This window comes from Electrophorus electricus, chromosome 25 (genome assembly GCF_041902795.1).
Source record: "Electrophorus electricus isolate QZ-2024a chromosome 25, ASM4190279v1, whole genome shotgun sequence".
Classification (NCBI taxonomy): domain Eukaryota; kingdom Metazoa; phylum Chordata; class Actinopteri; order Gymnotiformes; family Gymnotidae; genus Electrophorus; species Electrophorus electricus.
The window spans coordinates 4,940,001-4,966,409 of record NC_137521.1 but is presented as its reverse complement, the minus strand read 5'-3'; the positions used below and the strand labels follow the sequence as shown (position 1 = coordinate 4,966,409).

The 26,409-nt window shown below is 42.1% G+C and overlaps 3 protein-coding genes across 4 annotated transcripts in view; 2 read left to right on the top strand and 1 right to left on the bottom strand.

The window, feature by feature from the left end:
* The first annotated feature begins 274 nt into the window (after window positions 1-274).
* On the top strand, window positions 275-4,335 carry plp2a (proteolipid protein 2a). 2 transcript variants are annotated; one of them, XM_035522066.2, is made up of 5 exons: window positions 275-552; window positions 2,279-2,434; window positions 2,704-2,802; window positions 3,465-3,558; window positions 4,054-4,335. In XM_035522066.2, the coding sequence occupies exons 1-5, from the start codon at window positions 442-444 to the stop codon at window positions 4,065-4,067; spliced, it is 474 nt and encodes a 157-aa protein (XP_035377959.1). In that variant the 5' UTR covers window positions 275-441; the 3' UTR covers window positions 4,068-4,335. The 2 variants fall into 2 exon arrangements, with proteins under 2 accessions (XP_035377959.1, XP_081564036.1); XM_081707910.1 differs by lacking the exon at window positions 2,704-2,802.
* Window positions 4,336-4,472: 137 nt separating this feature from the next.
* On the bottom strand, window positions 4,473-8,784 carry emilin3a (elastin microfibril interfacer 3a). The gene is made up of 4 exons (XM_027032302.3): window positions 8,624-8,784; window positions 7,895-8,014; window positions 7,034-7,722; window positions 4,473-6,726 (listed from the first exon to the last, which is right to left on the bottom strand). Exons 1-4 carry the CDS (start codon window positions 8,782-8,784, stop codon window positions 4,778-4,780), a joined length of 2,919 nt encoding a protein of 972 aa, XP_026888103.2. The 3' UTR covers window positions 4,473-4,777.
* An 8,413-nt stretch (window positions 8,785-17,197) lies between these two features.
* The window catches only part of samd10a (sterile alpha motif domain containing 10a), a 15,714-nt gene continuing 6,502 nt past the window's right edge, over window positions 17,198-26,409 (top strand). Inside the window, exons 1-3 of the mRNA XM_027032303.3 lie at window positions 17,198-17,329; window positions 20,595-20,776; window positions 25,315-25,483. Of these exons, the coding sequence (XP_026888104.1) occupies window positions 17,317-17,329; window positions 20,595-20,776; window positions 25,315-25,483 (364 nt within the window). The 5' untranslated portion in view covers window positions 17,198-17,316. The remainder of the gene's footprint in view (window positions 17,330-20,594; window positions 20,777-25,314; window positions 25,484-26,409) is intronic.

The window sequence follows — 26,409 nt, the reverse complement described above, 5'->3', positions numbered from 1 at the left end:
TATCTGAATAATCTGTTGAAAAACTGGCGACTTTTAAGAAAACTTGGCGTTACATCTGCAATGATTTGTGCAATGACCCATTTCTTTAAAAGAACGATGCCAAGACACAACATAAGTTCAGCTTTAATATATATATATATATATATGGTTTAGAAAGTTGCAAAAACTACCTAATTTCAGACCGCTTTGTTGATCTGGTCCACACCCACAGTCATTCATAGAACGCCATGAAGTTTTTGCTGGGGTGCACTTTTTTTTTTTTTTTTTCCACGGGGTGGCGAATAACGAAGATACGTCGCCTCGGGTGTTTAAGCAAAGTTCAGAAAATGACTCAGTGGGTCTAACACAGCAGAATTGCTCCTGACACTGAAGCCGCTGCATTTGATGCACTAAACTGAAAGTTGTTAATTGGGATTGAAGTAGTCTACTAGCAGTTCGAAGATGGTCGAATCAGATGAACCGAACGACTCTACACCGTCTGATGTGAATAGCATAGAAAAGTTAAAGAAATACATTAAAACTTCAAAAGGGACCATTCTAATTGCTGAAATTGTAAGTACAATTGTAAATAACCTAACTCGACTGTGCCGTCTCATGCGAGTAGCTGTTTTTCTATTTTACATAATTTATTAGATTACTACAATATTTCATTAGTAAAATATTGTACACAGTTGTACTGTCATGTTTATCTATTATATCAGTTATATTAGTTTGTCCACTTGATGGGATTTATGTCTTTGAGTATAAGAAATAGAACAACTGAACTACAGTTATCAGTATGCATTTTTTTCCCCATCTTAAACCACAAAGTTGCCAGGTGTTACTTTGCATAGCAACAGTGTAAATCACAATAGTTCTGTGCCAGCACATTATATCAGCATGACTGATTCATCAACCATAAACTTACTACTGCCTAAAAAATGAGAGACTCGTGTTTGAATATATATATATATATATATATATATATATATATATATATATATAGAGAGAGAGAGAGAGAGAGAGAGAGAGAGAGAGAGAGAGAGAGAGAGAGAGAGATAGAGAGAGAGAGAGAGAGAGAGGGGCTGAGGAATTAATAAAACAGACTTGAATGAAAACGTTCTTCTTACTAGAGGGGTTTCCTGGTAGTACTTTCGCACCTCAGCGCCAGGGTTTTGTTTTTTTGTGGGTGAAGTTTCCATGGGTATCAGATTTTCTCCCAAAAACATGGTGGTTAGGTTAATAATAATAATAATAATAATAATAATAATAATAATAATAATAATAATAATAATAAATAAAGCATGACAGTCTAATTCACAGACACTGTAGGTTGCTTCATCCTGTAAGTTTTATTTCAAGCCCGTTAAGAAGAAACTACTCTACGCGTCTCGCGTCTCCCTTTCTAGAGAAGTTTCAGTTTTACAAATGCTGTTACGCTTCCGACAGGAACAAGGCGAGAGGTAAAATGCAAAATGCAGGAGGCAGTTTATTAAATAAGGAAACACGAACACGAAGGGTAAAGCAAACAGAGGCTAAGGGGTGCTGAGGGTAATATAAAACACGGCTGGAGTACACAGCAAAGCAATGACAACGACCGTAAAACAAGCATAAGGTAAACCTGACAGAAACGTAACTTATCACAATAACCAACCAATTAGAAGACAGAAACACAGGGCTTAAATAACCAAGACAAGCAGAAACTAAACAGACTCAAGCGAACAGAACAGGGAGAACTAAAACACGGACTGGATCCCGGGAACAGACGAGGTGCGGAGAAAACGAAATCAAGGAGCAGAACACGGAAGTAAATGAAAAACAAAGATACGACAGTGAGAAATCATAAACAGAGGCGCTAAGAGGGTGGCCAATCGTCACAGATGCCAAATGTGCATGTCAAACAGATAAACTCTTCACATTCAGAAATATATAATTGAATACCAACCTAGTAAGCTTTCTAGGTAAATATTCAAATGTATAGGGCTTATATATATATATATATATATATATATATATATATATATATATATATATATATATATATATATATATATATATATATATATATAAATGAAAAATGATGGACTTCACTTATCTGACTGAGTATGACCACTAATGCAGTTCAGTTAGCACACTTGAATAAGCACAGCAACAAGGTCACCACCCATTTTAAACTCTTCTAAACCGATATGGCAAACCTTCAACATGATCTTAATTTAGGAGAGAAGGTGTAGCGGAGGAAGTATAGTTTGAGGAGACTGGCTTCCTTTGACTCATTCTCTTGCTTTTGCACAAATAGGTGCTGTGTGTCATCATCATAATCTGCTATGCCGTCTCAGTTTTTGGGAGATACATTATAGTGGCCATTTTTGAGATGGTCTCCTCGCTCATCTTCTTCATCATTTTTGCCCTGGAGCTGCAGAAAATGATCGTTTTCATCAGCTTAATATGGATGGTAAAAGTGTCTCTAAATACACATTTGTACACCATACACTGAACACACATTTACCTTCTACTGAAGATGACATTATTGAGCTATGAGCTATGATGAAAGACTTCAGCTAAAGCTAATTGCCTGCTTGTTGTTTTTCTAACGAAGGAAATAAAGATAAAACACTAAAATTGCAAAGAAATCATGTATATACAAAGCATTTTACATACAAAAACTTTTCTTTTGCATATGCAACATAGTACATTTATGTCGGCTAAATTATTGTTATATAGGACTTCTTTCGGGCACTGACCAGCTGCTTGGTCTTCATCATCACATCTCTCATATGTGTGGCTTCTCAGTGGTCAGACACTCCACAACGCACTGGAGGCGTAAGTGTGAGCATGCATGGCCTGTGTGTGTGGAGAGAGAAAGAGGGAGAGAGAATCACTCTATATGGATAGACTGTTTATTGAGTATTTGTAAGGAATACATATTATTTTTTATTTCAGCTGTTACATGCAACTTAAACATTGTCTTTGCATGTCTGCTTTCTACAGAAAAAGATGAACAAATTCACTAGAAGAGACAAATCATGTTACAATAGAACCATTTAGATTATTTAGATTATAATAAAATAAAATCACACATCAAACTATATATGAAATGGAACAATTCATATTCAAAGCAAATAAAGAAATATTTAAAAGTAATTTGCTTGCACACATACACACACAAACAAGCGCACACACACACACACAAAACCAAACAAAGCACTTATCTAAGTGATTGCAGGATGCAGGTAAGCAGATAGGTAACGCCCTTCTGACTGAAGACATAAATACATTCTTAGTTTCAGTCTGGGAACTCTGCCTGGTTCCACGGGTTAATAAAAAGTGAGAATGCAAGATAGAGTGATGGGGCTCAGTTAAAAAACTTGGCTTAACCTTACATAGGGAATCTTGAAGATGAAGCAAGGGCTTTTTTATTTGAAGGATGCTCGTTCTTTACTGGCATGATTAGGCTTGTAATATGTGGGGTATGTTCAACTCAGGTTTTGGGCATACTGGCAGCACTGCTGTATGGTTACGATGCTTACCTCACCATCATAGAAATCAAGAAAAATAAATCGCGTCCTGTAATCATGGGTAAGAACTTTCTCTCTTTCCTTTCCTTCTTATTTTTACTTTCATCTTTTTTAGTCCGGAAAAATCTAGAGCATCCTCCCGAAACAGAAACAATAACCCATATGGATTTGGCTCACACTGCAGCAGCCTGCCTGTGTGCACAGTGTTGCATAAAATAATATAAAAAGTGTCATGACAAGCAGAATATGAATATTATACCTAACATCTTAATGACTGGATTAAATTCGATGCTCTGTCAAGTGACTTGCATTCTTTTTCCTTTGGCATGTTAACATGATCAGTACCCACTGTATCCAGCTCTCTGCATATAAACCATTTGATCTAGATAGAGCGAACATTTGAAACGCGATAACTAGATAATGAAGAAGTCAATGTTCCTAATGCTCTGTTGGTGGTAGTAATGGCTCTACTGGGTGAAGTGAGTAATCTGTGTGAAAAATAGTTAACTGATGGCTTCTGTTCCGTTAACGCTGATACCCCCCCTCCCCTCCCCAGTGGCTGGGATATGATGTTCCAAGGCAGAAGAGGAGAGACTATAGCACAGACTGCAGTATTCAAATCTACACCATAAAAGCCATATTTTAAAATTATTGATGTTTAATAGAATAGCAGTAGAGTAACAGTCATGAGTAAAGAGATGGTGGAGAAATAGTGGCTTGTGTGAAAGGTCGTGGAGAAGCAAAACAACATCTCTCTTCATCTCTAACAGAAGAACAATGAATGTTTTGTTTATGTCCATGTAGATTTATGATTTCTGAATAAAAATGTTGAAAGGCAGGTCCTACATTTAGTTGTTTCTATCTACCGTGATTCATTTGAATATAATGTTATGATCATATGATTTCAACACAAGTGTGATGCATGTAAGACCAAGATTTGAACATTATTATTACATTTTACTTTTTAATATAAACAAATCTTCAGAGGAAAATGTCTTTAGTCATTCTAGGTGACTCCAGGAGTATAAAAACAAAGATTCAGCACATTCTGTTATAGGCACAAATGTGTGTCTGTTTATCAATAACAAACACTTATACAATTACAATCAGTACAAAAAATGTATAAACACTAGTAGATACCCAAAACAACATTAAACAAATCCTTTCTAATTGACCTCCACCCCATAAAATGGGTCAGTACAATTAAGTAAACACTGTATTAGGTTAAACACACTTTGGCCAGCGAGTGGATCAGTCATTCTAAGAAATATTGGGCCTTTCTATGGAGCATATTTGAGTTCCTGCACATCTTCCACCTGTGTGGGCTCTATAAACTGGTCTCCTCTTGGATAGGCTGGTTCAGGTGTGTGTGTTTCTGCCCATAGCTGAGTTGCTGTGAAGTCTGTTGTATTTGTCAGCTCAGACATGACAGTGCAGTTTCTAAGTCCATTTCTAAGCACGCTTAGCTGGACGGAATGATCGACAAGGGTGCTGTTGACCTGGGACAAGTACCCTTCCATATGCTTCTCCAATTCTCCTCGGATCAGCTCCAAGTCTTCGGCCAGTCGTGCTAGGCCACTGCACTGATCCTCCACACGGGCCACGCGGCCCCCGACCTCAGTCACCTCCTTCCGGACACCTAAGGCAGTGGAGCGGCAGCCCTGCAGCTCCGTGCCCAGCCTGCGCCGCAGATCCTGCAGTTCGCCTCTCAGCCTGGTCAGCCTCCTCTCCCCTGCGCCCAGCATGGAGGCCTGCTGGCCCACCAGGTGCACCACACCTTTAACCTGCTGTGCCAGCCGCTCCTCACGCTCCTGCCAGGTGAGGTTTGCCCGTCCCACTTCCTGCACGACCTTCCCGAAAGAGTCTTTCAGCCCACGGAGGGTGCGGTTAACGGAGTGCACGCTCACCTTTAGAAGGGTCACCTCGCCCAGAAGCCCCTCTTCTACCTTTGTATCGGCTAGCTGGATAAGCAGTGAGTTCAGAGTGGCGTTCAGCTGATCCAACCTTTCCATCTGCGCTTCGAGCTTCCTGTGAAGGTTTTTGTGGTTTTCTGTTTCATCCTGCTTTAGCGTTGCATCATATCCTGTCAGAACTGGTTGTGAGGTACAGGAAGAAGTGCAAAGGACCTCCAAAGAGCTGAGTTGCTTCTGAGCACGGTCCATATCCACCTCTACCCTTTTTCTAAGGGACTCCACCTCTGCTTCTAAGGTAGGCACCGATTGGCCTTCCAGCAGAGCTGGTGCCGTGGCATTGCTCAGTTCCTCGACTGCGGCAAACAGACGGCTTTCGAGAGCCCTCATCTTGTCCTCAAGACATGCATCAAGTCTGATACCAGACATTTCACTACCAACTCCTCCCAATTGTTTCTCGGTCAGGCTCAGCTGTGCTTCCACATAGCCCAGCCTGCCCTCGAGCATGCCCTCTACATGGTCCTTGTGACCACCCAGCTCAGCCTGGAGGTGCATTTGGGACTGGTTCAGGCCATCCATCGACTGCTCCAGCAGAACCAGCCTTTCAGTCACACCTGACACTGCGCTGTAGCAGGTCTCTGTGGGTTCAAGTCCTTGAAGCTGGGAATGTAATTTTCTAAGCTCCTCCCTAAAGCCTGCCACACTGCCATTCAGGTCCTGCTCCAACTGCTCCCGTCCTTCCATCAGCTCCTTCTTGCACTGGAGACGCACCTCCGTCGCCTGACCCTCGCAGTGCTCCTCGGCACTCACCACGCGCTTCTCAAAGCCTCCTAGAATGGCGACCCGGGCCTCACGAAGTTTAGCCTCCACCAGCGTCTCCAGATCTTGTGAGTCTGTTTGGTTGCCCCATCCTCCAGAGAGCCTCTGCAGGGCTCCATCATGGTCCAGGACCATCCATCTCAGCTCTGCCAGCTCTGAGCTCTTAGCTTTTAGCTCAGCGTGCAGCTCTGCCACTTTCTCCGTCAGCTCGGCCAGCCGTGGGAACTGGCCCACCACATCAGCGTGCTCCATGTCAGGCGCTCCGCCTGGCAGGTCCCCAAAAGCGACAGTGGAGTCGAGAGGTGGAGTGACGACTGGGACCGGAGCTGCCGAGAGGAGGGCAGAGAGCATGCGGTTGGCGTCCTCCCGGAGCGCGGCACGCAGGTGGTCCTCTAATCCTGTCACTTTTCCCCGTAGGGTCTCAAGGCCAAATGAGAGATGTCGCACTTCCTCCTCCATCCTGTTCAGACGTTCCACTGTGACACTGTCCCCTTCAGTATCTAGGGTAAGAGGGATAGATGCAACGAGGAATATCAATGTCTAATAGTTGCCAAATAAAGGATTTTCCTTTAGAATTAATAAGTAATTTGATATATTAAACAGGGCTGTAAATTCTGTAAATTCATTATTGCAATCTAAATATATTCAAACTGATTAGAACTATTATATACTGCAACAGAATTTGGAAATAAAATACATTTTATATTTCATTTTTAGCTCTTGATGCACTGACTTTCGAACTGAGATGCCAGACAAGTTTTGTGTTATAATTTTGTGTTATAGCATGCAAATGTGAAAAAGTCTCACCATGGTTTTGCTCATTGTCACCAGAGGGCGCCTGTGTCTCAGGAACTGATTCAGTGACTGGGTGTTGTGGACTTGAACCCTGGGTATCTCGCACAGGATCCTGGTAGTCTGTTATTGGCTCATGATCATCTGGAATGGGATTGTGCCCAGGATCGTGATCGTCGGTCAGAGGGTTGTGGGGTTCTGGCATTGCAACAGGGTGAATTGGCTTGGCCTCTTCATGATCTGGATACTGCTCAAATGAGGTTTCCGGATAGGAGGGGGCGATATTCGGGCCAGGATAGCCACCCATTCTCTTAAACAGCGTCTGGGGTTGATTCCAGAAGTTTTGTTTGTAGTTAGGTTGGATCATTGGGCCTTTAAATAGAGGTACTGGCTCCTTATGGGAGGGCATGATGCCTTTATGAGGAGTCCCTAGATCATTATGTGTTGTATGACCTTTGAAAGCAGGTATTGGGCCCTTGAATGATGTCATAGGGCCTTTATAAGATGGCGCAGGGCCTTTACGGAACAGTTGGGGACCTTTATTAGAGGACATGGGACCTTTAAATGGAGGCATTGCCTTCATTCCATATGCTCCAGGTTGAACATTACAAGCAACACCAGTGAACCCAGGACAACATCTCCACTCCAACTCAGTCACTGTCTTGAAAGCCACCTTATACATTGGCTTATAAAACATCTGGTACCTATGAGCGCACATAGCATTGAAATGTGAGTAATAATTCAATAAACAACAGTTCAAAGCATAAAGCAAAACATTGAAATGTGAGTAATAATTGAATAAACAACAGTTCAAAAGAATAAAGTAAGTGTTAAATGAAAAGTGAACAAATCTCAGTGTGGTACATTAGTGCTTACATTAGTGCTGGGCATTTCTGCCCCCAGCCACATTTGTTGTACTCTGCCTTCACATAAGGAGCAGCTCCATCCTGAACACTATAGGACATACTTTTTTCCACTACATATGCACAGTGGTTCCTAGAGAGAGAGAGAGAGAGAGAGAGAGAGAGAGAGTGAGAGGGGCAAGCTTGGTAAGACTCGCTGTTCATTTTCCATTACCCACTCTGCCTCAGTATTTTTGTAGCTCTCACTGCATTAATATTTTAACATGTTACATTTACATTTTACATGTACAATATTGCATTAGAATGTTAAATAAAAAAGATATACATTTAACAAAGCATGTTCTAAATGCCTTCCTAAAGTAATTATCATGTTTCTTATTTCTTTAGCAGAATTATTTAAATGAACATAAATCAAAAATCATTTAAAAAAATGTTATGAGATATTTAAAATATTGTTGAATATTGAAAACTACTAAACTTAGCTTGTTAACTGTTAAAATTATTTATTTTTGTCTTTTAACAGTAGCAGAGGCATATGTTTGTACTTACTAATAATAATGAAATCAATGCATATAAAAGAATCAAAGCACACTCACTGAAGAAAGCCAAACATTATAATGTGGATTGCAATAGTCTGTGGTGACAGACTGGCATGTATCTGGCATGTATCTGAGAGTCATCCGGATTCTTGCCTAATGTTTGTTATGCCATTATATTGGCATAAAGGACCAGTGATACTCACTTGTGTCTGGCAGTAGGTTTCCCAGAGCTGTAGTGAGGATTGGGTCCTGACTTAAAGAGGCTGGAATGATTGGGTCTGGGTTGGAAAGCACCAAATGCGTTTGTCACAGCTACACCAGCACCCAGAAGAATGAGCGGGCAGAACAAGCCCAACCACAGCATCTTCACTGAAGCGAGGAATTCATCAAAGATGAAAGAGCATGAAATCCCAAGGAGCTGGGGCCTCTTGATAAACAGAAAGTTTATACCACAAGTACAAAAGTAATCAAAAGCTATGATTGATGAAGAGCAGTCAGAAAAATAGAAAGTCTTAAATTGGTTCTACCCATTAGTCTTGCCACATTCAGCTTCCTGTGGATCAGCCTTGATCAATTAAAAAAAGAAAAAACATTGAATGCTGGCAAAGAATCTAAGAAAAAGCGAAGTCCTTGCAGCAGTATTTGCAGTGTGGTAAATGTCCCCTTGTTGTGGTTCTGTGGTGCGCCTGTGGTCTGGACACTGATGCTCACGACAGTCTAATAAGGCACTGAGTGGTCTCATTTGCATAGTCCCACCCACTGTGCCACCAAATACAATGGACCCAAGTGTGACAGATCTAAACATGTTCTTAATTGTGCTAAACTAAACTGTACTAAACTGGTTTTTAAAGAAACGACAAGTGAGTTTGTTAGGTTAAGGGAATGGAATGGTGCGCAGATAGTCTGTTAGAGAACTCAGAGAGCCTGATCAATTCTTATTGATTTATTTAATATCATTTGTTTTTTAAACTAAACATTGGTTTTCAGGTGATATAGGCTTAAAATAAAACTGAATCAAACAAAATATTTGCATTGTATTAGAAATGGACAGCTGTATAATATATGTATATTTCATAAGCTTTATGAAAATTATAATTAAAACTTGCTACATAAATTCATGGTATAAATGTATATGGATTAGAACTGAATCAATCATTTCACCACCAATCAGTCTAAACTGATCATTTTAGTCATAGCTGGTCATTGATGTTTTTATGATCTGGTTATTAGTGTAATATCTGGTTATTAGTGCTGCATGATAGTATACAGTGCAGTAAACTAGGAGGTGTTTATATTTAGGGTTAATAGGCTATATCACAGCAAAGAGAGCATATGGACTTACAGTCTCACACAAACATGCACACTAACACCAAAGTGTGGAATAAACACCCTTTAGCTCAGATAAATATGGCTGGTTAACATGTAAATAATGACAATAGGACCAAAATAGCTATATTGAAACAATCACAACCACACGGCAGAGGGCAGAAAAATAATTATATATGGGCTAAAGCATGCATCATGTTCTTTGTGTGTAATGTGGTGTACAAATTGAGAAAAAATGAATTCACTTTGACCTTGAATGCACAGAACTCTCATAACAATGTACTTAGAAATAGCCAGTTTTCCCTCTGCGGCTGTGTGTCCATTTATATGGTTTTCATTGTGCCCTGGAGTTATGGTACCATTTGCTTTGGCTGTGATTAAATTTTGAAGCTTTGGAGTACATGTGGGAGAGAGTAAGAACACCCTCCCCGGCTCACACACATAATTATGTATACCACACCTCAGTAAACCACAAAGACATACAAGCACATGCACACACACACACACACACACACACACACACACACACACACACACACACAGACTAGGTAAACACTGACTCCACCTTAAACCTCTCTCTGCAAACGTTGGGGCTGAAACACAACACATGTCTTTGTTTAGCTGCAGTGGCTAATGATTTGACAGTGTTGATCTTGTTTCCATGAGCTGCACGGTTCCGATGCAGTCTCTGGAGCAGCTTTCCGACCAGGCCCTTTTCTTGCGGCACCTAATTAAAAAAAAAAAAAAGACAAAAAACCCTTAGTTTCATTCATAACTTGAAATGGGCAAAAAATGACACAGGTATTGAGCAAGGGATCCAAATCGGTGAACTGATGTACTAGGTCCGCACAAAAAGGCCGTGTAAAGAGCCCACGTTTGTACCATTCAGCAATTCTGCTTCATCAGTAAAAATCATGTATAATGAGAGTGGTCACAGTTTAACATAACACACATTGATTTAGCCTTTGATACTCTGATGTAGACGAAAAACATCCTAATTTGTGCTCCACGTACCTACAAGCCATTCAGGGAATAAATAAAGAAGAATCTATTTCTTCTAATACATTAGAAGGGGGGGGGGGGGGGGGGGGGGCTTGCTTATTTGCTTATTTGTTTATTTTGTTAGTTTGTTACTTTAAAAAATAAAACAAAAAAGAGTCTCGCTGACTTTAGACCAGTTGTGGACTTACGTGGACTTACTTTTGATAAATAAAAATAATGCTGAGATGTAAATGTAAGGACAGCCATCAATGTTATTTGTATTTAGTGTGAAGTAGTGAATTACATTAAATTTGACAGATCGGTAACCATATAAATGTCGCAATTATCTGCACTGATAAAAGGATTGTCCAGTGAAGTTTAGTTTGCCCAGTTGGTACAGTACAGACTTTAAGGTCAGTCTCCAGACAAGCGTTCAAAGAAGGCTGGTATACTCAGCACAGCTGATTCATCGGCTGGTATTCTCAGCTGGCTCAGGGAGCTACGAGCATGGCACGCTCTTCTTTCTTCGCCCTTCACAACAGAGCAGCTGTTCAGGTCCACAGTCACCTGCCCAGAAGAAAGCTACGCTTTATTCTAAACGCTGGCCACCATCAAATAACTCCATGTCTAAATGAGGCGGGGTCTTTCCCCCCAACCGACTACAATTTGTACCTTGTGAAGCCTGAAGCGGGTCTAATTTAGAGGGTGCGGAACCTAGAAAGTGAGCAGAGGATGTGTGTCTGGGTTCTAGCTTGAGTGCACACTTTGTCGAACTGGTACACCGCTGCCTTTCAGTCTTAAGAAATCTGTCTAAACGGAAATAGTATTTTCGGCGTCTACCCGTGTAGCGACTGTTTTCTTTCTCTTTCATCATTTGGCACTCGTTTGTACATCCCCCCTCCCGTTTGCAGATAGCACCAACAGTCCACATTCAACCCCTCACTGTAAGGTCGCTGAAGTCCGTTCCGTGTTTGTCTGGGCGTAGCTGATGTGTTTGGTGTGAAGTGTGTCTGAGGATTGCACATTATAGTGTCACTATAATAGTCTCGGAACAAGGCCGTTTGATTTGTTCTTCTAGAGTCTAGACAGATCATCGTTCCCTCCTTTTACTGAAATAAAAACAGAATAAGTGGAGATATCGCACAACAGCTGCTTGCTTGTTCGTGTTTAGTTAAATGTGACATTACGTGAATGGATTTCTCACTATCCTCGCTATTCGTTGTCAATGTACGTCTTCGCTCAGTATTATAGATTTTTTTTTTCAGTATTATAGTATTATAGGTTTTTCGGCCGTTGTGGTAGACGGAAACAGTGCCTGTATGTGGTTGTATGTTATGTCTGATTTTGTCGAACGGTCACATTTTCCTGAACAGTAAACTGGAGCAGGAAAATCTGACCGGGGACTACTGGATTAGTAATAGTAAATATAGACGTATGGAAATAGTTTTGGCAGGTAGGACTGCGTATAGAGAAATTGGGGTTTATATAGTTTTCATGTTAAACAAGCATGCACTGTAGATATAGCAATAGATGATTAAAATGGTGCTATAAAGAAGAGTTGGAGAGAAATGGAAATGAAGGAGCTGTTAGTTGTAAATTGAAATCAGGGTGAGCCTACCAATGTGCAATGTTTGGTACATGATTGCTAATCATGTAAAGAAATTTCAGTCCTTCAGTGACTTTTGTTCTTGTGCTTAAAGTGGACCCTTAGTAAAGAAACAGTTTTAACTGGAAGTAGGGGTGAAAGTCTTCTTGAATATCCTTTTCATTATAAAAATATTTTTTTCTATTATGGTGTTAATGTTTTATGACTAGTCTTCAGTTATAGAATAGGGTGCCTCAGTTTGGCAATCACAATTCCTGTTGACAAAATTATGTATGCAGTGTGACAGGCTTGTGAATGCCTAACTGCATAAGTTACTCTAAGTAGTCGTTAAACTGCTGCACAATACAAGGGCTACAGAAAAATGGCCACCATCTTGACCTCTTTCACATTTTGATGTGTTACAACGTGGACTCATGATGAATTTAGTTGATATGTTTTGCCACTCTTCAACATGAAGCAGTCTGGAATATGAATGTGAATTCAAGAGAAAAGCTTAGACAACATAAGTATTCACCTCCTGTATTTAACATTTGGTTGAACGTTATGTGACAGCAATTACAATTATGAGTCTCTTTGGTTAAGTCGCTATCGCCGCTGTACACTTGGCATTTTTGATCATTCTTCCATCAAGCTGTATGAGGGACTAGTTGTGAACAATTTTTCAGTCATTCCTGTAATTTTTCAGTCATTCCGCAGATGCTCCATTGGTTCTGAGTGGGCCATTCCAGGACTGATTTTTTAGTGTGTGGTTTTTAGTTAGTGTGGTGTGGGCTTCACTTTATGGTTCAGGTTATGTTTGAAGATGAATTGTCTTTGAAGTCCTGGTGCACCTTCAGATTTCAGCAGTTTTGCCTACAGGATTTTTCTACTTATTGCTTCATTTGACTTTGACAGTAAAACATGTGAAGGTTGAACGAAAATGCATTGTTATCTCATGTACAGTCTGCTATGTCTGTCATGTAGAACTTGAACTCCCTTAAAGTTTATGTAGGCCTCTCTGTAGACTCCCTTTCAACTGTGTGGGCTCCCTATAACTGCTTGCCTAGACTGTCAGTTTTAGATGGCCAACTCTGAGCAGATTCACAGTTGTTGGACCTAGGTGTGCTTTTAGGTACATGATATGACCAAAAATATGTGGACTCCTGACTATCACACCTATATGAGGTTTTGGACATCACAAAAAATAAAAAATATATAAATCATTGGCATTATTATGGAGTTGGCTACTCATCTGCTCCACACCTCTGGGAATATGTTCCACGATATTTGGGATTGTGTCTGTGAGACCCTATTGGTCCAAAACATGGTCTTTGTTATGTAGTGTGTCCTTGCCATTGCCCCAAAGTCACTATTAAGGAGGAACACAACAGAAACTAACATTTAAAACATTTATTCTCTGATAGATGCAAAATAAAAAATGAACACAGTTGTGTTACCACCCAGAACAGGAAATGAAACTTATATACAGCAGAAACAATGGGGGTGGCCATGGTTGTTTTTACTTTTTTTTTGTACTCTTTGACCTTTCTAATTTATGGTTGAACTTTGAATGAACTGCATGTTTTGTGAATCAAGTTTCAAGTTTCAAGTTTGGTTTATTTGTCACATACATAGTCATACACAGTATAACTCGCAGTGAAATGGTTGCGAGTGCTCTGTCCAAACTGAGGAAAAGAAAACAGGGGTGCATAGAGAAATATAGATATTCTATATATGTGAAATATATATATGCAAAGAGAAATATATATATTCTATGTATGTACAAAATATATTAACAATGTATGTACAATATATGTATATTATGATTATATACACAATGTACAATGTATATGGTTATGTATATATGTACACAATGTACAGAATGTACAGATCCATTTTGTAGAATAACATATTTACAGTTGTTGTGTTACAAGGTAATTGAATATATATATATATATATATATATATATATATATATATATATATATATATATATATATATATATATATATATATATATATATATATATATATATACAGTTATACAGTTATGTTACATGGTGGTGGTGGTCCCCAACAGTTTATCAGTTTCCCTGATTCAGGACCTGAATGGCCTGTGGGAAGAAGCTCCTCTTCAGTCTCTCTGTCTTGGTCTTCAGGGAGCGAAAGCGCCTCCCTGACCTCAACAGAAAGAAGAGTCTATTGTTGGGATGGGTGGGGTCCTTCACAATCCTCCTGGCCTTGGTCTGGCACCGCTTGTAGTAGATGGTCTGCAGGTCAGGAAGTTCCGTGTGAGTGATGCGCTCTGCTGAACGCACCACCCTTTGGAGTGCTTGTCTGTCCTGCTTGGTGCTATTCCCAAACCAGACTGTGATGTTCCCCGTGAGGATGCTCTCGATAGTGCAGGTGTAGAAGTTCCGCAGTACCTTGGAGGACAGTCTGAAGTCTCTTAGGCGTCTGAGGTGGTAAAGACGCTGACGAGCCTTCTTTGCCAGGGAGTTGGTATGGCGGGACCAGGACAGGTCCTGCGAGATGTGAACACCAAGGTACCTGAAACTATCTACTCTCTCCACGGTGGTTCCACTGATCCTCACAGGTTGGTAGTGCCGCTCCTGCTTCTTGCTGCAATCCACGATCAGCTCCTTTGTCTTACTGATGTTTAGGAGGAGATTATTTTCCTGGCACTAGTTTTCCAGGTGTTTAGTCTCCTCCAGGTAGGCCCTCTCATCGTTGTCCGAGATCAGGCCCATGACGACGGTGTCATCAGCAAACTTGACAATGATGGTGGAGCTGGAAGTGGCTGTGCAGTCGTAGGTGTGCAGTGAGTAGAGCAGGGGGCTTAGGACACAACCCTGAGGAGCTCCAGTGCTGAGGGTGAGAGTGGATGAGGCACAGTTGCCCACCCGTACTGATTGTGGTCTGTCTGTTAGGAAGTTGGAGATCCAGTCGCACAGGGATGTATGCAGTCCTAGATCCTCCAACTTAGTAGTGAGTAGGGAGGGGATGATAGTGTTAAATGCTGAACTGTAGTCGAAAATTCTGTTCAATTTAAAAAATATATCTTGTATAAATCTTGTATAAGGACATGTTTTGTGCAGCTGGCTAGTGACTGTGGTGCAGTTTACCGGCACTCCTAAGACCGAGCACAAGGCTTAAATTGAACAGAATTTTTAATCACAGGTTGTTTTGAACTATGTAAAAGGCACATTTAAATGACCATGGGTAGTGACTGAGCATTACAAAACCGCTGACTTTAATGAAATTTCGGTCTACTTCTATATGATGAATTTCACCTTATCTGACTAATATGTCTGTGACAAACAGTGCTCTAATCTTGTAGTTTGTCTCTGTGCCCTTAGAATACTAGACATAAAACGAATATCATTATCTGATTCTGCCTACTATGGGAGCTTCATATTAACTCATCATTTTGTATCAATTACCATTTCTGTCATTAGTGAAACTTAAAATCATTTAGCTGGATCTGGGATACCTTCCACAGCCTCTATTTCCAGAAATGTATTTGTTTTGAATTCAACTGTTTAGCATTTTTATGGTGAAGGTTATCATTGGTGCCATTTAGTACTATTGAACAGAGCTAATTTAGTTCAACTGTCCTTGATTTCACATGATTCTACACTGTCACATAAACTTTAAAATTCTAAAAGCAAAGCCAAATGAAATTCTCAATAATGAGCGTACATTTTAAGGGATTTCACAATGAGCATATTCTTTGAAAGGAAAACCTGATAGTGAAAGGGTGCCCTCTAGTGGACAGCGCACACCCTGCGAGACAGTACATTAGCAGCTACAGCCAGTTCCTCATCTATACCCTTTACACTTGAGTGGGGTTTGAAAGTAATCAATGCATATGTTTAAGGTACTGTTTAAGGTAAACCTTCTCTTTTATTTCAGCTCTAACGAGAATAAGGATTTATGATACGACATGACCCAAAACGATGTTTGGAGGACAGGTTAATCAGTTTGTTATTGTGATAGGGTTAATATCAAGGTGCAGTTGAAGCTACTGCTGGACAATGTAGGTTCTGTATGCCGCTTTGGTCAAAATTATTATTATAGTAGTATTAGTCGTAATAGTAATAGTGCGGGACACCTTCGTGGCAATTACCTGCAGTGACTATGAACACTGAGATCTCCAGAAGATCTCTTGAAAGAACCTAACAACAATGCCATTCCATCTCCTCTTTCGACGCGCCCGCATCGCAATCTGTCAAAGAACCCACTTCAGAGGCAAATTACAGACTCTGCACGCCCGAGTCATGGGAACGTGGGACATGACTGGGCAGCCGTTTCTCACGAGACACCGACTCGACTCGCGCTTCGCGTCCTTACACCACCGGGGCTTTGCACGCATAAGAGTCGGCTCGCGTGAGTTCGCGCGCCAGCTTAGCGCTGCCCTGCCTCCCGAGCGTGCGCGTCGCTCGAGAGAAAATAACAACAAAGGGAAGGAGGCTGATGCGCTGTCCTGGAGTTCCCACCTGACTACAAACATCTGTGGCACTGGAATGCTTCACTGACCAAATTCAAATACGCTACAGGTTATATTTTACAGTTAACACCAAGCGCGGTTGAAATTAGCCGAAATGACGAACATTCGAAGAAAAAAAAAAAAGGTTTTAACGTCCAAACATTTTCTGGACATAATTAGAGGTGTAAACACCAATGTTAAGGACTCAGCTGACATCTTTAGATGACAGTAAAACTGTTTTTATGGGGTGGGGGATGCTCAGAATCCGGGATGCTCCGCGCTTCTTTCGGCTGGCGTCGCCGTCACCTGTGTTAGCGGGTGGAGCCACTCAGAAGCTTCGCGGCGCGGCCAGTGTTTCATTGGCGCGTCCAAATCTCCTTCTCACCCTCTGCGCTGCACACTCCAAATACCTGCGAGACCCAATAGGCTCTAATCGGCCAGGTCGTACAGAGTAAAATGGAATATTTTACCTTACAACCTTTTCTTTGAGAGGAAGTCGAACCCGAAACATTGATATGGCTGTGGACGGTAAATAATTTATTTATTGTAGATTCATTTTTGTGTAGCCCGGTTAAACCTATTAACGACGAAACACTGTAGCGTGGTGTCTAGGTTATTTTGAAGTCTAATGACTGTATTTACACACCACTGATATATAATGGGTTTCAGAATTGATCCGAATTTAATTCGGCCAAATGGGTTTTAAGCTTCAGTAAGTGACATCTCTCATGTGAGTGTACTTTTAAAGTCGCTCATGCCTTGTAGCCTACTTTGTTGTGATTGTGTTTCGTGTTTTGTGGTAATCTGACCTCCAGTGAGGAGATTTAGATCTCGGTCTCAGTCAGCTCTCCATCATTTCACTGTTGTTAAATTATTTCCATATAGAATAGATCGCTGTAATGTAACTTTGAGTGCATTCAATCTGTTTTCGAAAGACTTTATTTACGGTGAGTAATGTAGAAAATGTATGGTACGCTTTAGTTAGACTGAGTTTGGTGATTTCTGTACGATTCCCTATGCGCGATAGTAGTTGTTAGGATGTACTCGCCCTTGCTGCTTCAATTTTCACCCCAGAATGAATGGAAGAAGCGTCTCATTAGACCTGACTCACTTAGCGCTGGTTCTGGAGATTACAAGGTGTTTAGCCGTGCTTTTGATCTGTCCTCGCAGCGCTGCGCTCCGCCAAGTCTCAACTTGCAACGCTCTCAACACACCCACCTATGCATGCGCGCAAACAGCAACACACTTGCACACAAACACACACGGGTCACACATCCCCCCCCCCCCCCCTCCCCACACATACATAGACAAACGAAAATATCAAGTATTTAACCTGGACCCAGGGGGCACTTCAAGCTTTCATCGCTGGCACTGTTATCAGCAAATTCACATACCTGCACTCGGCCGCTTTAGTAGCGACTGCCATATTCATTCTGCATCGATAATTAAGCGCCTGAGAGCTGGAGACGTGTCTCAGCCTCTCTCCCGGAGCTCATTACTCTGCACAGATGTTGCATGTCACTTGTCCTCTGAAGTTCAAAGCTTCTTGCTCTAGTGCCAGCACTAGTTGACATAGCTGCTATAAAAGACTGCCTGATTAGCGTTGCCCAGTAGATCTAAGACGCTAAGATTTGGTATCAGATGTATTTTTTTCTGACATATTTTTGTGTTCTGTTAACCTGATAAATGAAAGAGTGGAATTGTGGGGTGAACAGATGGATACATTGTCTCTTCCATTCAATCAACTTCGTGTCACAGTTCAGATATTATTTAGAAGATTTTATTTTCAAAATATGTGTTGCTTTTTAATATGGCTGGATTGGAACCATAGTATATGCGTAAACCAATACTAATATGAACATCATATAAAACAACTCTTCTGACCCATTTAATCTCTCATTCTTCCTTATCCTCTAATTTGAGACTACAACAGGCAGAGATTTTGAAATATTCTCTGCATCCAGTCATCAGTCCACGTTAACGTGCGTTATTTCTATTGTGTAAAGATACACTTTTCTGGTTTTCTCATATCTTAATACACCTGCCTTTTATTACTTTCCCTCAACCACACATTTCTACACATTCCATGTCTCCTCCACGGACACTTCAGAAGGCCCTGTAATGAAAGACACTTTGTTAGTCCGCAACTGCCAGCCCAAAGCGAATGGTGTATACAGCGCACAGACAGCGATCTGACTAATGGCCTCGATGAGAACCGCCTTTGTAGGTCTGGGGTGGGGGGTGAAAACTGGGGTAGGGGGTTTGTTGGGGAGGTGAGCAAGCGGACACGCAAGAGAGCAAAAAAGATCCCTTTTATCACATCCGGTATCCTGTGTGTTTCACAGAAAGCACACAACGCACAGCACACATGCACACACAACGCACAGCACACATGCACACACAACGCACTGCACACATGCACACACAACGAACTGCACACATGCACAAACAACGCACTGCACACATGCACACACAACGCACTGCACGCATGCACACACGTACGCACTGCACACATGCACACACAACGCACTGCACACATGCACACACAACGCACAGCACACATGCACAGACAACGCACTGCACACATGCACACACAACGCACAGCACACATGCACACACAACGCACAGCACACATGCACACACAACGCACAGCACACATGCACACACAACGCACTGCACACATGCACACACAACGCACTGCACACATGCACACACAACGCACAGCACACATGCACACACAACGCACTGCACACATGCACACAACGCACTGCACACATGCACACACAACGCACTGCACACATGCACACACAACGCACTGCACACATGCACACACAACGCACAGCACACATGCACACACAACGCACTGCACACATGCACACACAACGCACTGCACACATGCACACACAACGCACTGCACACATGCACACACACACACCTTGCATTGTCACAGCTGTACTCACTTGTGCTATGACAATTAGAGAAGTGAGATTTTAACGTGTGAGCCCTCATCTTCAAGCACAGCGGCCTATCGCCCCTAAGACGGCCTTTTAAATCATGGAAACGAATGACAAACGAAGGCAAATGGCAAGCGAACCCACCTCGTACGTGCATGCTCGCATTCTGAGAGGCTCCCCTGGCCAGCAAGGCTTTATATCGCATCTGGCAGCGAACTTGAATGGTGCTGTTTTGGACTGGCCATCGTCTGTTGCTTGAGGCGAATTCGGCGAGAGCCTCTTTTTCGTGCTGCGCCCCTCACAGCTACAGGCGGACGTGAGGAAACAGGGCAGCAGTAACACACAGGAAGCATACGGCACCATCTAGAGCCCCTCTCATGTCACGGCCTTCTGTGCGTAAGTTCAAAGCGACTGGTTTCTCCAGCTTACGCAGCAGTGTGACATGAAGAAGGGATTTACGGTGCACTAAAAGCTTGTCTAGATATCATGCCATACCATAAGATTTTAGGCATTTCTTTGGCTCCTGGTTACATATGTGTGTTATTTCGTGATGCCTTTATTGTGTCAGCAGTTTCCACATTTAACAACACCTCAAATTTTCCATTCCACGTTTCCCCCCCCCCCCACATCTCTACATAAACGCAGGCCCATATGCTATTCATTACTTTAACATAAAGTATTTTACAGCCCCTGTACCCTACCTTATTCAGGCCTCCTGCATGCTAAAGCACAGTGCTTCCAGTGAGACTGTACGACTGGCGTCGGTGACAGAGAAGAGCCCCAACTGTCTGGATGTGTGTCTGTCAAAGTCTCATGCTGTCTCTCCCTCTCATCCCTAGCTGCCTCCAGCTTTAGCTTCTGCCGCCCTGCCGTGGAGTACAAGGCCCTTCCAGAGGACTTTAAGCACCAGCTGAGCCGATGCGCGGGCGGGAACCTCACGTGGCATGAGGGCCGCGGGCACAAGACAGCGGGCGGCCGCACCGTCAAACTGCTGCAGCAGCCAGGAAGCGAGGGCCGGCAGGTAACTGCACGCAGCCGTTTCCAGGGTGACAGTATGGTGACACTTCCTCCGCCTGGACATCTATTGCCTGTTTAAGTATAGGCCCGCATGCAAAGAGAAGAAACCAGTAAGGTGGGGAGGAAACCAGGTGGTGAAGAAGCCAGCAAGATGCTGAAGAAACCAGTAAGGTGGCGAAGCCAACTAAACTAGACATTCGGCTGTTCATGCTCTTGCTGGCTCTAAATAATGGAATCAAAATTCATCATATATTGGCGAAAAAGGATAGAAAAGTTTCTGTATAATCCAGAAGGTCGCTACAAGGTACATTCCTCAGGGGTTATATGCAATAAAGTTATATCATATCATAGTGAGGCAGAGCATTATGGTGAGATATGGGTGCATAATCCCCAGTTGCCTCATAGCTAAAGCTGGTATTTAGTAGACCTTTGAACACATCCTGAAGAGGCTGTAAAATATTGTTTTTTTGTGCTGAAACGCATCCTGCTGCATACCACGCACATGCTCTGCTTCCCGTTCCTATCATTACAAAAGGGAGGGACCGTACGAGGCTGAAGACCTCTTTACCGCTGTGAGAAATCGGCAACCTTTAAGCTCTTCATCTATTACCGCTGTAGCCGCCCTCATTCTTCACCACCATGCTTTTAATGAGCCATTCTCTTTATGGCTCCTGTCCACGCTTTATCCAGAAAGCAGTGGCACGGGAGAAGAGGTGTTCTTAATCTCAGCAAGTCCCTGGCTTGGCTTTGCGCTATTAAGGTGGCCCATATGCTGCACGCTTTCCCTGGTCTTTTTTAACACGCACTCGGACAAAGACTCGGCCATGAATTAGAGAGGCGGAGTGGCAGAGAGGGAGAGGGAAAAATGGCCAATATCTTGCTCCTTCGTGCTCTCGCTCTCTCTCTCTCTCTCTCTCTCTCTCAGACCCCTCTCTCCCTTGCTTGTGCTCTTTCTGTTTGTCTCTCACTCTATCCCCCTGTCTCTTTCCCACCCTCTCTCACTCTCCTTCTCCCTCCAAACATCCGTCCAATTCAGGAGTTTGTTTGGGAAGGATGGCCAAAGCGCAGTAGAACGACGTGAAGGCTCTCGTACCAAAGAGCCTTTAAAAAGTGTGTGGAGCCTCACCTCACCTGAGCACTGGTGATGGACGACCGAGCTCTGTGGCCACAGATATGGCCTCTAATGTCTGTATGATCCTTTACGTTTCCACATTAACAAATCATTCTCCCGTGGCCCCACTTCCACGAGTCCATAAGTCATGTCTAAAGTCCATCCATGCTACACACTCTTCTTTTTTACAAATTTTTTGCTGTGCAATTCAGTTGGCTAATAAAGTGCTAAACTGATAGTGGTAATCTAAGATAGTTTACGTTATCTTAATTGGTATGCGGAATGCTCTTAATTGACTTTATTCAGAAGTAATTATTAGAGACACATATCAATGTGGGTTAAAGATCACATTTTCTTTTACCCATGGTCTTAATTGAGTTTTTAAAAAAGTATCTTCCATGAAATTACCTGAGGTGCCATCTAGTTGAAGATCTGTTTTTTGTTCACTTAATGCTTAGTATGTGGATTTTCTCATTACATTTTTCCAGATTGTTCTTTAGAGCCATTAGCCCTGACTTATTGCATTATAGTGTTGAGCTATAATGAGCTATAACAAGTTTATGTTTTCCACTATATTGTAAGTAAAGGGGTCTTTATGGGTGTTTGAGTGATTAGAAAAGTGTCATTATTTGATTAACATTACCGCCTCTTGTCGGTTAGATATTTTATTAAAAATCTTCTCTTATAAACTGGAACCATTTTGTCTCTTCAAGGTCATAAAGGGTCTTCAAGATCCTCTGCTGGCTTGCACTTTGTCCTTGTGGGTGTTGCCTTATTGGTGGAGTTCGGCTGTGAACTGTGAACACCCTGCTGGCTCAGAGGAAGAGGGGTTTTTGGCTCTGGTGATGTGCTGTTCTCTTCAGGGGCTGATCAGAGCAGGACAGCTCCAATAGCTTGCCTTTGATTTCCCTGAAAGGGAATCTATGATCAAAAGCTCCGGTTCATTAAACCATCATTCTAATTTACCTCTCATGCAGAATCCAAACAGGAACCCCTGGGATCCTGGATCGTTAATCCTGAGCCTTAGTTTTAAACCTGATATATGAATACTGAAACCTTCCCTTTCCCTTCTCCAGTTAGACCAGGGAATGTGAATTGGCTCGATACAATTACTGCTTCTAATGATGCAACTTCCTAATGTTTTGCTAGAACTATCTTTTCAGTACAGCTAAAGACTCTTTTCTTCAGGGGATTATGGGAAGACCTCTGTACCAGTTATGGTCATGACAAAAAAGTAAGTCTAAAACAAAGAGAGTGGCAAAGAAAAGCAGGAACCTGTAACAAGGGTTTAGTGTTGTTATCGAAGTGTGGTGATGGCAGAAGTAGGTGTTGGTGAAGTATTTGCACATTGTTATAGTTATAGCAATTGTAAATGTTGCTCAAGGGGTTTTGAATGATCAGTTTAAGTACAGGGTGCAAATATTTATTTATTTCTCTCTCTATTTTTCTTTTCTTTCTTTGACTCTATGTATGTCTCTTTAGGAGCATAACAAGTTGAGTAGGATGAAAAGTCTTCTGCCAGCTACCATCTCTTTTCTGCATAAGTGTGTTCTATAAATACTTCAGAAAAACACTCCATAGCCCCTCAATGAGGGACAAACAGGGTGTTTGGCTAACAGCAACAAACACATGGAAAACAGAAGGGAAAAGAACCACATGGTCTGGCATGTACACTGCAGATAGATGTGCAGTGACCATCGAGCCAAATGTTCTCCTCTTGTTATCTCTTATGGCAGCGTCGTTGATCAGTGGATCGGGGGCTGTTTGCACGCATGCTTGATTCCTTGTAGGAATGTTCCTTATGGCATCAACCAGAGCACTGGAGGGAGAATGAATGGGATGGAGAATGGCATATGTAGGCAGCTGAGTTCTTACAGGGCATTCGGCTTATCTGTGTGTGTGTGTGTGTGTGTGTGTGTGTGTGTGTGTGTGTGTGTGTGTGTGTGTGTGTGTGTGTGTGTGCATTTCTGCTGTTGCAAATGAAAGATCTCTCTAGGGCCACTCAAGGACGAAGACTGCAGTTAAAATAGGGTTTTGGGGGGAGTGTGGGAGAGAGGGACAGAGGAAGAGGAAAGGAGAGAGAGAGAGAGAGAGAGAGAGAGAGAGGGAGAGAGACAGACAGACAGAGAGAGAGAGAAAGAGAGATAGGGAGAGAGACAGACAGACAGAGAGAGAGAGAGAGAGAGAGAGAGGGGGAGAGAGACAGACAGACAGAGAGAGAGAGAAAGAGAGAGAGGGAGAGAGACAGACAGACAGAGAGAGAGAAAGAGAGAGAGGGAGAGAGACAGACAGACAGAGAGAGAGAGAAAGAGAGAGAGGGAGAGAGACAGACAGACAGAGAGAGAGAGAAAGAGAGAGAGGGAGAGAGCAGGGCAAAAACTGTGAAGGAGAAAGGAAATTGGAGATGAATGGGATTGAGCCAGACCAAAAACAGACACAGATGGCAGTTAATTGGTTAGAAAAGCAAAACAAATAGAAGAAAATGTAAAAAAAGCAAAAAAAAGCAAAAAAAAAAGCAGTGAGTAATGAAAGGGTCTTTGTGCACATGAATGATACTACAAATTAAAAGCAATAGTTTGGCAGTGCATAATAATAGCAAAGGCATAAACTTGTCAAAGTTTCAATAACCTAATAAAGCTTTTTTATAAGAAGTGGATGTTTAATGGATATTAGGCAGTTATGTGACCTAAGCTTTAAAATGAATATTTCAGTAAGATAATGTAAGCACAAATACCGTAATCTGCTGACAACCCAGCAGTCTCTGGTTCTGTCCAAATGTTTGGGTGAATAAGGGAGATTTGAAAAGAATCTCAAAATGTGATGGTGATTCTTTTCAAACCCTCAAATTATTCAGACATTCAAGAGTGTTAAAATGATGGTCCCTTTTGCAGTTGGTGCTGAGGTATGTTAGCGTGCTACAGGGACGTCTGTGGTAACATCTGTGCTGGCGAAGTGGTAAAGGCTACTAAGCACTGTTTAAATGGCCTTCATTTAACAAGCTCTATTTATGGCATCATGGGCATGTCCATGCGTCGACCAATCAGGTGGCTCCCTGAGAAGAAACGATCCATCTTAATTACGGACAGAGCATGGAGTGGAACGCTGCTATTACAAGGAGAGAATGAAGTTTATTTCCAAGGGCTGTCAGCAGCTCTTTGAATGTTATCACCGTCACAGGGCATTGCTCGACCAGTCAAGAGGGAGAAGCCATGTTTGTGTGGGTGTGTGTGGGGGAGGGCGAGGGTGTTTGTGCATGTGTCCCTACTGCTGTGCCAAGGAAATGCATTCCTAACAAGCTTTGATATATAAATCACCACATGTACAAACTGACACTCCATCCAAAGCCACCTCTTGGAATGTAGCCCTGCTTTCCCAGCATTCCTGCCACTTCATTCAAATTGTCTTCTCTTTCCCTCCCCCTTTTCACTTAGCTCCACGCCGGGGATCTGTACTCCGTCTACCACACCAGTCCCACCCTACCCAGTCTGTCCAGGCCAGTGGTCTTGTGGTCCCAACAGGATGTGTGTAAGTGGTTAAAGAGACATTGTCCTCACAACTACCTGAGGTGTATGGAGGCCTTCTCCCACCATGCCATCACAGGTGCGTTCTTTAAGCCTTTCAGCTGCTCATTGCCAGGGATGCTTTCCGGACCATTTTGCCCAACTGAAATGTCAGAAGGCTGTGAAAAAAGAGCCTTCTGACAACACAGCTGGATCAAATTTATTATATACGTGTTGTATATTGTGCATTTGAGAAAATCATTTACATATGTTTGTCTTTTGGCATAATAATAATACAGCGTTCATGGCTGTACAATCAGTGAAAATTCTTTGTCCCATTCTATTGTAACTAATAAAACACTAAAAACATTTGCAACCAAGTAAAAATTCCTTCTGATATCAATATAAGAACAATCATTGTGATTGTCAATGTGCACTAAAAATGACTGTTTACTTATTGCAATATACAATAAAAATCACAGGTACTGTGTTTTATGTATAAGAAGCCATTTTAAAAGACATTATGCACACCTCAGCCAACCCTCCTGTCATGTTCAGACACATTTGTTTTATTCGGAGTGACAGAAAGTTTAGCCTTCTGAGCTAAAGGTCACTGGTTTCCAGCTCTACCACTTTTTCAGGAACTCTATAGAATCATGACATCATCCGAATGCCTTGCAGTCTGATTACGCTTCTATACACTGGCATCTATATAGACACTCTCTTAGCTCTGTGAAGAACACTGAATGTTTTACACAAGCTGAGGGGTCTCGAAGTTCTCTTTGCTAATACAAGTCAGACCATGCCATAGCTGCGGTATCGATAAGATATGCAAGGCTAAACAGCAATCAAAAGCTGCACCTAGCACCTAGCATTCTGGGTACATGGATGGGTGTGACAAGCAAGTGGCTTCCTCTACCCTCCCTAATGACTCTGCATAAGCATGTGCTTAAAATAAGTACAGTCCCATGAATGTGTTTCTGTGAACCATGGTTATTATATATCCAGACTAACCCTGGATTTAAT

What these genes read in the sequence shown, in the direction of transcription:
- plp2a (XM_035522066.2), top strand. Translation starts at nt 442, where the DNA reads ATGGTCGAATCAGATGAACCGAACGACTCTACACCGTCTGATGTGAAT. An exon ending in TCATCAGCTTAATATGGATG is followed by an intron (nt 2,435 to 2,703) that starts GTAAAAGTGTCT and finishes ATTGTTATATAG; the next exon opens with GACTTCTTTCGGGCACTGAC. An exon ending in CTCCACAACGCACTGGAGGC is followed by an intron (nt 2,803 to 3,464) that starts GTAAGTGTGAGC and finishes TGTTCAACTCAG; the next exon opens with GTTTTGGGCATACTGGCAGC.
- emilin3a (XM_027032302.3), bottom strand. Translation starts at nt 8,784, where the DNA reads ATGCTGTGGTTGGGCTTGTTCTGCCCGCTCATTCTTCTGGGTGCTGGT. An exon ending in CAGAAATGCCCAGCACTAAT is followed by an intron (nt 7,723 to 7,894) that starts GTAAGCACTAAT and finishes GTGCGCTCATAG; the next exon opens with GTACCAGATGTTTTATAAGC. An exon ending in TGACAATGAGCAAAACCATG is followed by an intron (nt 6,727 to 7,033) that starts GTGAGACTTTTT and finishes CTCTTACCCTAG; the next exon opens with ATACTGAAGGGGACAGTGTC.